Source organism: Patagioenas fasciata, chromosome 6, assembly GCF_037038585.1.
Source record: "Patagioenas fasciata isolate bPatFas1 chromosome 6, bPatFas1.hap1, whole genome shotgun sequence".
NCBI lineage: Eukaryota > Metazoa > Chordata > Aves > Columbiformes > Columbidae > Patagioenas > Patagioenas fasciata.
The window spans coordinates 33,118,345-33,131,183 of NC_092525.1; the positions used below are offsets into that span (position 1 = coordinate 33,118,345).

At 41.5% G+C, this 12,839-nt stretch overlaps 1 protein-coding gene across 2 annotated transcripts in view; it reads right to left on the minus strand.

Moving 5' to 3' along the window:
* Positions 1-12,256, minus strand: part of PKN2 (protein kinase N2) — a 54,276-nt gene extending 42,020 nt beyond the window's left edge. The window contains exon 1 of one of the 2 annotated variants that reach the window (XM_071810461.1): positions 11,927-12,256. In XM_071810461.1, the coding sequence (XP_071666562.1) occupies positions 11,927-11,974 (48 nt within the window). In that variant the 5' untranslated portion in view covers positions 11,975-12,256. The remainder of the gene's footprint in view (positions 1-11,926) is intronic. The other variant, XM_065841863.2, reaches the window with a different exon arrangement.
* Between the last annotated feature and the right edge of the window lie 583 nt (positions 12,257-12,839).

A 12,839-nucleotide genomic window follows, 5' to 3' on the forward strand; every position in this document is an offset into this window, starting at 1 on the left:
TCTCAGACATTCAATTAGAGATGTTAAGAGTCACGGGAGAAAAATAAAAAAGCAGCTTCTATAATAAAAAAGGAAATTAAACTACACAAAAATAAAGTACAGTTTTAATCTTCCAAAATTAGATACTATATTTAGCTCAGGCTAGCATCCTGTCAACTGTACCCTTCTCTGACCTCCCAGAGCATGACTGGTTTCTTTTTCACACCCTTCCCACTGTTTCACCTAGCTGGGATGCAATGAACCGGCACTACTATAAACACTCTGGGGTACAGCCAATGCTTTTGCCTAGACACAGGTTCTCCCCATTTTCTGGAGGTGCTAGAACCACAGCCGGCCCTTCCCTCCTCCTCTCGCTGAGCCTGAGGAAGTGGCATCTGATCGTTCCCAGTATGTGCCACCAACATGCTCGTTCCTGCCGGAACTCAGATTTGCAGGAATTCCCAGTAGATGTACTTGACTATGTACTACAGTTTCAACTATATTCATTGCGATAAAGAAACAAATACTTCAGGACAGTAGATGGCTTATTTTATAGCAGTGGAAAAATTTATAAAAGTAATTAGAAACACCTGGCATTTTCAACATACATGGTTAGCACAGTGCAAGACAAAAATTAGTGAAGGAAATCCGCAGAAAACTTTACGTGCTTGATGAAAATCAACAAGAAAACAATTCAACTGCATAGTTTAGAAAATGTTTATGAATAAATTCAGAATTAGGATGCCTGTAGTTAAGTTCTAAAAATCTGTTTACTTAACTACTGTATAAAGCTTGAATTGACAATAAAATAATTCAAGCAAATGCAAGAGATGGGAAGGTACACAAATGGTAAAGAAATTACATGTTACTGTTGAGTCCATAAAACAGTATTGTCTACTATAGAAATGAAAGAGTTACAAAAATGGGAGACCACTTGCAGAACTTGCATCTTCCTTGCCTTTCTTTCATACCCAAGGTCACCTGGTTCAAGAATCAAATTGGAGATAAAGAAACCAACTCCCATGTGCATGGCAGCTGCTGCTCTGACTGTGTCACTGAGATACTCTCATCAAAAAGAAACACTTCAAAAAGAACACTTTAATATTAGTGCTGGCTGCTAACCTGAAAAATAGAAGATGATACTGAATAGTACTCAACAGCAGACCAATGTTCTTTTGCCTCCTGTGCTTAAGGAACTAAGGATTTTTTTTTCTGTTAGAATCGGTTTAATTAAACATTGAGAATACATTCACTCACTTTCTTGCACAGAATCCTAATAGAGGTGGACCCCAATTTCTAAAGCATTTAAATTAATGATCATAAATTATTCCCTCATTTTGCAGTATGTTATAACAAAAGGCAAAATTCAGGAAAGAGTTTGCCTCCAAAACAAAAAAATAACTGCTGATGAATGCCATGTACTTTGCCATAGACACTCATTTTATTTGAAAAGTACGCATACAAAATGAAAGGAAAGTCAGATTTAGGTACTACTTTGTGAAACGGCTTTTGTGATGAGGAAACATATTTGAACCAACTTGATAAGGACTAATAGTTAAAACTGATTACATTTTTCTCCCAACAGATGAATACTTAGTTTGACTCATACTAACTTGTATGAATAAAGAAGTAGAGAACAACAATTAAAAACCCCTCTGAAATAAATTCTTTTGTTCTGACGTTAAAGTTCTATCTATTTTAAATTTCAAAATGTCACATTACCATCTCTTCAGGCGAGAAGAGGCTGAATGACAAATCCTAGCAACTTGAAGAAAAATCATGAAATGGGTTGAGATTCAAGATCAAAATTTAAATAATTTCCCGAAGATCTCTAATTATACAGATATTATAATTTGCAAATGATAACTTTTAACATCTAGTCACTTTCAACGTAAAACATCGGTTTCATATGAGCTTATAAACAAGAAACAAACAAACTCAAATATTGAAGAAAACATGTTTCCATTAAAGGAGATTGCCGAGTCCTAAATGGGCAGCAGTTCAAGAATGCTACACTACTAGTCAGGCATGTACGATTTACAGTACTTTTACTTTTCTACCGCTGCCACTAAGTTTAGAACATGTTCTACAAAAAGGACTTGCTGCTTTTAAAATGTTCTGTCGATCCGTAGTATGCTTATTTTGGTACTTCTCAATACAAGTCTTTGAAACCCTGCCTTCAGTCTGACTCTGTCATCTCTAATCTTTTGCTAGAATCTAATTTACTGTATCCTGTCTCCCCACTCCATTATACCCATGCACTCCGGACAGGCTGTCAGCAGCACACATCCTTACAACTTCAGAGGTTAATCTATTTTTAAGAAAAGCTGACTCCTCTTTGTCATCATTTGCCTTACACTTTTAGTCTACATGATCTGAGAATTAGGGAAGAAGCAATCTTGTCCCATCATATGCAGATCTGTCTATAAAGTGAACATCCTCTTCAAACACATTCCACTTAACTGTTTTGCAAAGTCTTCCTATATAAATAAACACATGAAGTAGAAAAGCATTGTGTGGTTTTACATATTATGTTTGCAAAAAGCAACAGGCCACACAGCGAATTTGCATTCCTCCTAAATTCTCAACATTAGTTCTGGAGGCTTTTGCCCCAAATTTGGCTAGACCTCTGAAGCACAGCACTGGTCTTGTGCATTGTAGTTCAAAGTTATCTATGCGGTGCTTTAATTGATGCTCATGTGACCATTAAGAGCTATTCTGTCCTTGCAGATGTTCAAATTATCATTGTTTGGGGTTTTATCATAATAAATATTCAAAGAGCTCATAGTTATTGAACTATCCAATAAATGACAAATGTATTCATTATCAAACTAATACCTCACACTCTTCAGTATCTTTATGGACAGTAATTTTATAGTATTATTTGCACACTAAGTTGTCTTCACTCCAGAATTCGATCCCGTCTGTTTCAATTGCATACTTATTTTTAATTTCACTTAAGTTAGAGAAATAACAAAAAGACTCAACGTTTTTCAAAACTACTCCTTGTCTCGAGTGTATAAAACTCAACAACTTCTCAAAGCCAGCAAATAAAGCTGTGGCCATACTCCCACATTTTTCTGGCATCCTGCTACAAAACCTTAACACTGTTCTCAACCTTCAACATCAAACTAAATGAAACTACATCTTCCATCCACACATGATGTCCAAAACAATTCTATTCTCAATGTTTTTTCAGACAAACAGGTTTTTACTGTCACATGCAACATACTGGGAGACCTTTTTCTTGTAGAAGGTGAAGCTGTTGCTACAGCCAGTACATTGACTGCTTGTTATCTGTATATTCATCTGCAGCAGAACTGGGCTCTCTTCACAGTCCCTACCTCAAATCCACACACAGGAGAATAAATCTCAGTCTGTAATCTGATAAATGTTTTACTGGATAAACCAGCATTACAAGCAAAAAAAAAAAAAAGGCAGCCTAAAGAACCAGCAGTCCTATCCTCCCTAACAATTTGTTCCTGTCCCAGACCATGCACTGATACATGCCAGTACAAACCTTTATATGGCCACACAGTGAACCAGATTGTGAAGATGATCTGGCTGAAAACGAATTTGGAGGGAGGCAAAACCCACCAAACCAAAACTAACAACAAAATCTGTTCGCTATATAGCTGTCTGTGTAAATATAAAGCAACACAACATGGCACATAATCATTTTAGCAGCAGTACCAGCTGACAAAGTCTGACACTTTCTTTGAACAAGTCTCAAGTCTGTACGGGCAAAGATTCCAGTTCCAGTACATGGTGTGGTCAATGAACCAGTTAGAACTTTTCCATCCTAAATTCATGTCACAGACCTGCCGTGAGTCTTAGCGATCTCAATAAAAACCCAAACTGAATATTCCTTTTGACAGTTTTTGAAAGCAAACTATATCACCAGTGATATACTACACCAGATCACTAATACAATTTCCTGTTTAATTAGCCAGTATGTGTTTTGGACTAAAAAAAACAAAACAAAACTTTTTTCTGCTTCTTTCAATCATCAAGTCTCAATTTGTCCTCAAAAGTTACATGAAGTTTATATATGTGAAAAAATTATATACATACACACAGACAGAAAAATAATTTCAGAGCAGCTATGCATCACAATTATTTGCAAGGGACTATTTCTAAATCAGGTAAGTAACAACTCCACTTACTATTAGCTCTTATTCCTTTAAATAACCTATTTATTTTGATAGTCTAACAAATGTAAATACACAAGAGGATGTTACATCTGTACTTATGAAGTTCCTGTGCATGTATTTTATTTCTAAATTTCATGGAAGAAACTGTACATGATAGTAATCTTTAAGTGCTTTGAGTTTTGACCCTCATGAGCTAACAAAAAAAGGTAGACTGGGCCTTACATTCCAAGAGTTGAGTAATTTTCTCTGGGTTTAAGGCCCAGCACTAATTCAGAAAACTACTACTGTTGTAGTAACCCGCATGAGAAGTTCACCTTTATGACCTGACCTGCTTGCAAATATTTGCATCACACTAACAGACAGAGCCTCACATTATTCCTGTGATTTATCTCAAAACTTTGATACAATCTATTAGCACCTTGGTATTGCAGACTTAATTATGCCTTCTCCTGGCTATAGATCTGGCACCTATTGTATTTTGTGGTACGCTAATAACAACTGTGGAAACTTAGTGGAAAGCTGCCACCCTGGTTCTCCTTAATAGAACTACCACTGGTTCTGCTACTTTCATTTTCAGGTTAACATGTTCTTGTGCTTAATGGAAACTCAAAAATCTATAAGTTCTGCTACCACATTGCGGGATAGCAAGTGTTTGGAAAAACCTCAACAGAAAAAAGAGTTTGCTTCAGCACTGGACATAACACCACAAATGTGAAACAGATAATATAAGCTTTTAATTCAAGCTCTCTGATCTGTACTTATTTAGAGAACAAGTAAGAAAGTCTCTGTCATTTAAAAACTAGGGCATCTCCAGTGAAGAAAATAAGGCTTAAAGAAATCCACAGGAACTGGAGGCAAAAAAAAAAGCTAATTTAGTCATGTCCACATTGAGGTTTTGACAAACATAGCCCAGTTTTCCTGATTTGCATAAAAGGCCAGAGCAAATCCTCTGTGGGTCCTGCCACATATCAACCTCTCTTTATGGCACCAAAAAAAACCATGAAAAAAATCTGTATTTATGATATTTCACAGCCCAGCCCAACCCTTTCCAGTCAATCGTTTATTTGGTACGTGATATCTATAATAAAATAACAAAGGCCTTTATTATAGATGCAGCTGTCCTAGCAAAATACACTTCTGCTAATATTCCTGTTTTTAATGTGGTTGTCCTGCAGAAGCAACAAACCAACTGATGAGAGCCCAGTTTTGCTATCACGGTGCACCCACTCAGAGTGCTCTGTACAAACAGGAACTACAGCCAAGGCGGGCATGGTGTTCAGGCACAGTACAGGAAACTGCATCTACACTGAACATCAAGAAAAACAGGTGTGGCCTACTCTTAAAAACCAATCAGATCACCACTACCCACAGTCAGTGGTCCCACAACAGAGCCATAGTAACTGATCACATCAACTCTCACAACTCATCCTATTTGTGAAGTTAAATCCATTGGCCTGAATAGCTTAATTTCAGCCTCTTCTATTACTCACCACAGCAGAATTCCCAGCAGAGCCGGTCCATTTAGCTGAACATAAGCCTGTAACTGCATACTACTGCCCTGTTCATGTTAGTGTCTGCTCACCACACAACTCAGCCATATCCTCCTCACCAGCTGCCAGTAATGGCAAAGACGATGGATGCCACAAAACTGCATTGGCTTGACACACAATTAGAACTCCTGAAGATGCAGGAAAGCACCCCACAGAGCAGAACTTTGCTGCGCAGGATGCACATGCAGAGTGCCAGGCAAGTAGTTCAGCTCACTGGTGAGCTATCAAACAGCAAGTAATCAGCAACTGTAAAATGGCAGTAACGAAAATGGTGTGGACTTGTGTCAGTGTGACATAATTATATTGCTGCAGTTCAAATAAACAAACTAATCAGATAGAATGTTACTGTAAGGACAGGCCCAAAGCATTTTGTTAACTAGTGGCACTTCTAGTTTCTGTTTCAATGCAGTACTGAAGTCATGGATCGGATCCTGCAATTTAAATCTCATTTCTTTAAAACATTCCCTCCCTCCCAAAGTAGCAAAAAAGCTATTTCACTTGTGCCAGGAATTGCAGATCAAGCATTAAAAAGTAAAGCTTCAAAGTACCATACAAATGCCTTGCCCATGCTACAGAGCAATGTCTCCTGAGAGATGCTTCAGCTCAGTGGTTCCTGAAGCCATTCACTTACTGGACCCACCAAGAGAAAACAAAACAAACAAACATAAAGCCTACCATTAGCCACTTTGTACCCATTATACAGGTGAATTCTAGAAAAAGGAAAACCAAAAAGCAGACTGAGACCTTCACGCTGTATAAAGTGCACCATAAGGCTTTGTTAACTCTGAACCTAAGTAGAGGCCGTGTAATGTCTTAGTCTCTAATTCAGCAAAGCACAGAGACATTGATGAAGAGATTCTTAATCCCATCATTAAGCCCTTAAACCACTGTTTCCCAATGTAAAGGACATGTTTATCTAGTTATTCTACTATAGATTTTAGGTTACATTATAATGAATGACCATTCACAATGTATAAAACCATTCCAGCAGAGCTACTACACATACTGTAACTAAATACACTTTTCTACTAGCCATCGCTAATAATTTATCTTGAGTTAAAATAACAGATCTGGGTTTTAGCACGCCAGCCATCAGCTCTGATAAAGAAAATTCAGTCAAATGTATAGAAGTGTACATCATATACAAGCTCCTACGTTAAGAGGCAGACTGACAGAATTCAGAACATGGGAAGAAACCCAAAACAAAACAAAAGCCCCCACCCATACACCTACCTAAAGGTATTTTAAGGATTATTTATGTTCCACTGAGAACAGGATGTATATTTTACTAATACAAGTTTTGAACAGAGTACTGTTTAAAGAGAAATACATATCCACAAATGGAAAAAACCTGAAGTGCTTCCCTAAATCCACCAGTTCTGGAAGCGTTTATAGGGACTGAGAAGTCCCAAGCAGCTCTACACACATTTTCATGTCTAAACTGCAGTAGACTTGTTCAGGATATTTTCACTTGAATGTGACATTTTCTTGTTCTGAAGAAACAAGAGTAATTCAAAATTATTTGAGGCTAATCTGTCCTAGCTGAGCAGTATTTGAAGGCAGTCTTACTGCTGAGTGTTCAGCCTAATTACGACGTCTGTTCAAAACAGATTAATTAGGTTACTTGTACCTTTTTAAGGTGTCCTTAGGCACTTGACCACAGCTAATAATAAATATGCAGTACTTTTTATCTCTATAAAAGTAAGCACCATTACCTCTATTCTAAAAACGAGGAAACTGAGATGTGAGTAAGCAAAGTCATCTGCCTGATGTGGAGCGGAGCACCAGGAATGAAATGTAGGTCTTCAGAGTCCTGTCCAGTACTTTAACCCAACACAGCAAGGTACAAGTGCCTGCTTTTATATACAAAACATGGTTGTGTAATCTAAGACTCAACCATCCAATTTATATCATGTAGACTAACAAAATATTGAGCATTTTTCAATCATATTAATTTTATGAGTATTCTTGTCCCAGACACAAAACAGAAAAATAAAATTAACTAAAGACTATACTGGATGTGCCATCATGTAAGCATAATTTATATATGTTTCAGTTCTGGCACTGTTCATCGTTACTTCAAAAAAAGAAAAAAAATGTTATGTTACCAACAGCCTTTAAACACAATTCTGACATGAAACTTATGCTTCAAGATCTCAGAATATAGCATCTTAGGAAATTAGATTACCAGGGCTTCAATTAAAACAAAATACTTATTAAAAAATCAATTTATTCCAACCAATACAGAAATAAAGACATTTTTGCCAATGTTTTGTAATTTTAGGAATATGTATTATGGCTGAGTTTGAAAAACTCATTCCAAGTAGAGTCATTCATATTTCCATTTGAAACAAATGAGGGTCTGTTACAAGCTTATTTACTTTAGGGCATAGCCCAAGCTCTCTATCTTGACCAAACAATTGCATCTAAGCAAGTAAAACCAAGTAATATAGTGGTGCGGTGTGTCGTATTATTATTTTTTCTTTTTTCCTGTTATTAAGCAGGTATTGTTTGTAAGCACAATTTTGAGGAACCAAAACATTTTCTTAAACTAAACCCTGTAACATTAAAGAGAAAAGTCTAAAGCTTACTGTCTAGAAAAGAAGTGGTAGACAACACCTAGAAGGAGAAAAGTGCAATTACTTTGCATACACACTAGCTTCATTTAACTACTCCAAGTAATAATTTCTGTTATCCCAGCCATACCAACCTACTATGCTGACATCTATCATGGCTACCAAGAAAACACGTATCTTTGGAAACACACAATACACACTATCTGACCTTTTTTTTTTTTTTAATAATGATTAAAAATGATTAATTAAAAAATACCTTTTTCACATAAATAAAACAAATATTCCATGGATGCCTTATGCCTTATTTAACTGCCTGCAGCATTGTAAGTTAAAGTTTAATTTTATGAGGAAACAGAATTGCCACTTCCACCAGGAAGCAAAGAGTTAAAGGCTGGGCCATTAACCTGAAAGCAAGCACTGGAGAGGCTAGTTTACCTGCTGGACAAAGTTCTAAAAGGATGCAAGCCCAGTTAAGGACAGCAGAAATTTGGAAGGGAAGACATGACCAATACTGGTTCTCACCCAAGCACCTTCCCCCTCCTACAAAAGGACCTATACTGGAGATAAGAGGAGGTAAAAAGGTAAGCTGGCTTTATGTAATCTTTCAGTCTTTGGTAATCAGGTAATTTTGCTGGTGAAGCTACTAAACAGAACAAATGAAAAAGAGGATTTGTTTGCTGCCCAGTTTATTTTGTACTAGGCATTTGCTAACTACTGAGAAATAAGTGTTGCATTTTTCACCTTGAACAAGCTTCTGTGAAAGCTTATATAGCAGCAAGATATACTTTCCACAACCTATTAACTGCCTGCAAAATGCCTAAAGTAACACATAGAAGAACAGAGAAAATATTTTTTAGAAAAAGCAAGACAGAAATGTCCAGTGGATATTTGCTAGCAGAGGTTTTTAAGAAACTGCTCTATCAGATAGGCAGTCACTTTTTAAAATACAAAACTGTCACTGTGAGAAGTGCAATCTAAGGCCTATTTAACTAAATCCAGCACGATTTGAAACAATTGCATACACCACATCTATGTTTTACCACTTTCTTCTGAGCAGTTAGTTATTTTTTTGCCCTTCGTTTTTCATATTTTTCTCAGAACCCACTACATATCCTGTTAGTCAGTACCTGTGAAAGTTTGCCAATCTTTATATCAGGACAGTTCAATTGATTCCTGACAACTGATGCACTTTTACTAACTTTATCCAAACCTAACAGTTAACCACTTACAGCACGCTGGAGTACACAGGGCTATCATAATCAAGTGCCTGCAGAACATATGAGATCAATAAGTGATGCGTTATATTGATCGCTGATACTTCAGATTCTGTGCCAGGATCAGTCTTGGGATTAACACTGGGTTTAGGCTGTTTTCAGTAGGTTTTCATGAGTATTAGCAAAACACCTAAACCTAAAAGTAACTACTCCTACATTTATACAGTCCTAAAAACACACTCAATCCTTTGAAGGCAAGTGTGAGGCTGATGTAGCCCCCAATGAAAATGAGTTTGACACCCCTGGTCCAGATCAACCCAACTACGTGATGTCTTCAACCTTTATGTAGCCACGCATTCTACAACTTCCTCATCTTTCTGCTCAAGGTTGCAATATGCAAGTAAAAGCCCATTTTACATATAAGCACTTTTTAAGTTATAGTTCTTCAGATTGAGGAAGTTTCCTCCCAAAGAAGCACAAGTGAAATGGCGTATCTCACACTTCACTCTAGTTCCTTTTATTTTAGGAACATACCACTAAGCTAGCTTTTATGCATAGGTATATGAAGAGTACTTTGTTTTGAAGAATTTCTAAGAAAAATAACACCGAAGGCTTCGCATTCCACTGCTAATATATGCCACTGCAAACAAAACACCACCTTTACAGTGGTTCTTCCTGATACAGAGGTTCCTCTTAAAAATACCTAAAAGTTAGTAGTTCACAAAGCTTAACCACTACTGGGATGGTCATGTTAACTTGGTAACCTTTCTGTCTTGCCCAAAGAATTGTATTTAGCAATACAGAAAATGCTACCTATAATGGAAGAGACAGTTCAACTAAACTGGTGGTTTTATTGTTTTGCCTTTTCTTTTTCTTTTTAAAATTAGCATCATTGTCAGTGTCATCTTCCAAGAAAAACAACCAACCAAGCTTTTCCAGTAACAAAGTCCCCCTCAAACAAACCCACTCATTTCTGTTTAGATTAATCTGAACCCCACTCTCAGTACTTCTACAGAAATTCTGCTTCCGATTTAGCTTACCTGTAACACTACCATAGTTACTTATTCACACAGCTCACCACTTCAAACAGGTTTACCAGCTTATATATCATTGTATCAAGTTTGTATTAACATAGCGATTCTTCCTAGACACTTATGAGCCACTGATTAAAGTTCAGCATTTTAGATGGATTCTTAGCCTTCAGCCATCTCATGTGCTACACGAGTAGACTGCTCTCAAGTAGACTGCTACATCTCTCTTGTGCCTTCTTTTCCTTTGTTAACAAGTAGGCATATAGTTAACATTTAAAATTACTGGAGAATTTAACAGCATTTAGGACATAACATTTCTCCTTTTTAAAGCATGCTTTTCTAATTTCCATTTGAACATTAAATTCCCTGCTTTCCATTTATGGACTTCTTACTTGGGCTAATTGTCCATCTAATAAATTCAGAGCCACATTCTTTGCCCAGTTAACCATACCAGCTTGCATAGATTTAATGGTGAATATTAAAAAAAAAAAAGGGGGGGAAAAAAAAAGAAGAGCAAGCTTTCTTTCAGACAAGGAAGCGGAAGAGCTAGCAGGTTGAGCTGACATTAAAGATCAGACCACAAAAGCGAACCTCCCGAATTGCATCTAACCCTGCAGCTGACGAGCAGAAAAGTAACAGTTGCACAGGCAACCAAAACTGGCCAAACTACAGAGCCGGAAACAGCCAACCCCTGAAGTTTCAGGACCAGTGTCCGGGGGTTGTTTGGGGTTTTTTTCTGGAGTGACAAGACCCCTTGCCGTGTGACAAATGCCGTCGGTCGGACCATTTTCTCCTCTCCACAAGCTCGGAGTTCAAGGCCTACATAAAGGAAGCGGCTCCGACTCCTGCGCGGTGCAATTTACAGAGGAAGAGCTCTTTCCCTGACCCTGACGCCGGCGCTGGGGAGGCTCCCGGAGCCCCTCCGGCCGGGGCCCTGGCGAGTGCCGTGCCCGGGGCGGCGGGGGAGGCGAGAGCGACCAGGCAGCGCAGCGGCCCCGCCGGGCCGGCGGGAGCGGGCAGCTCAGTGGGGGCGGAGGGCGCTCCCCAGCCGGTGGGGCCTTGGCCGGGGCGGGGGGCGCGGCCCGGGGCAGGCCCTGTCGAAGGGACGCGGCCGCTCGGCGGGGGGAAGGAGGGAGCCGGGCGCAGACAAAAGCGGGTCGCGGCCGACAGCGGGGTGGGGCCGTGACCGGGCGGCGGCGCCTCCGGTCCCGGGGGAGAGCAGCGGGAAGAGGCCTGGGGTGGGCACGGGCTTCCGCCGCCTTCCCAGCCCGGCCGCGGGGTGGGGTGGGGTGGGGTGGGGTGGGGTGGGCGTCCCGCACCGAGCGGCGGGCAGGGGGCGGCGGGGCGCGGCGGCGCCTCCATCCTCCCCGCAACGGAGCCGAGCGGGGCTGGGGCGGCGCCCGGGGGGACACCGCCGCTTACCTGGAGCTCGGTGAAGAGGATCTCTCTCTCGGCCGCGTTGGACGCCATTGCGCTGGGGTTTGAAGTCCGCACCTGGACGCTGCTGCCGCCGCCGCCGGCGGGGAGGGGAGCGCGGGAGGCGGGTCCGGGGCCGGGACTAAGGGCGCATCGGGGGCGGGGGGAGCGCTCCGTGCTCGGGCAGGCAGGGGGACGCGGGAGGGGCTGCCGCCGCCCCCCCTCCTCCTCTCATGGGGGTCGCGCCGGACGCTGTGGCGCGGTGCGGTACCCGCCGGGCCGCGGTGCGCTCCCGCTCCCCAGCCGAGGCGCGGCGCTCGGCCCTGGCAGCGCTCGGCCGCCGCGGCTGCTGCTCCTGCGGCCGCCGCGGATGTCGCACCATTTGGCTGTCACCCTGTCGCAAAAGCGTCGCTGCTTTGCGGCTCCTGAAGCACGTGACGGTGTGTGTGTGGAGGAAGAGCGGGCTCCCTGAGGGCGGCCGGCGGTGCGAGGCGCGGAACGACGCGAGGGCGCGCGCCTCTGTTCCCTCAGTCCCCATCTCCTCATTCCCCGCAGCTCCTCGGTCCCCTCAGCGCCCTCCGCCCGCGTCGGCTGTCCTCGCCCGGCAGCGCTTTTCCCTTCTGTAAAGCTCCGGCGCTGGCAGTCCTGTCGTTTCCCCCTGTGGTGGCGGGGAGAGGGGACGTGTGGCACATCCCGGGTGTTGGGGGTTGCTGGGGCTCGGCCCCGCCAGGCCTAGCAGGCAGGGGGAACCTTATGGGACGTTTATTAACACAAGCAGCTAGCTCAGGAAGGAGAGGTCACGCTTGTCTCAAGCCACCTGCCACCCTGGGGACCTGGAGCACTGGCCCAGGAGGTTGTGGTGAGTGGGGGCTGTAAATGTCGTTCTTATTAGTTTAAAGGGCTAAACATATGTACGTGG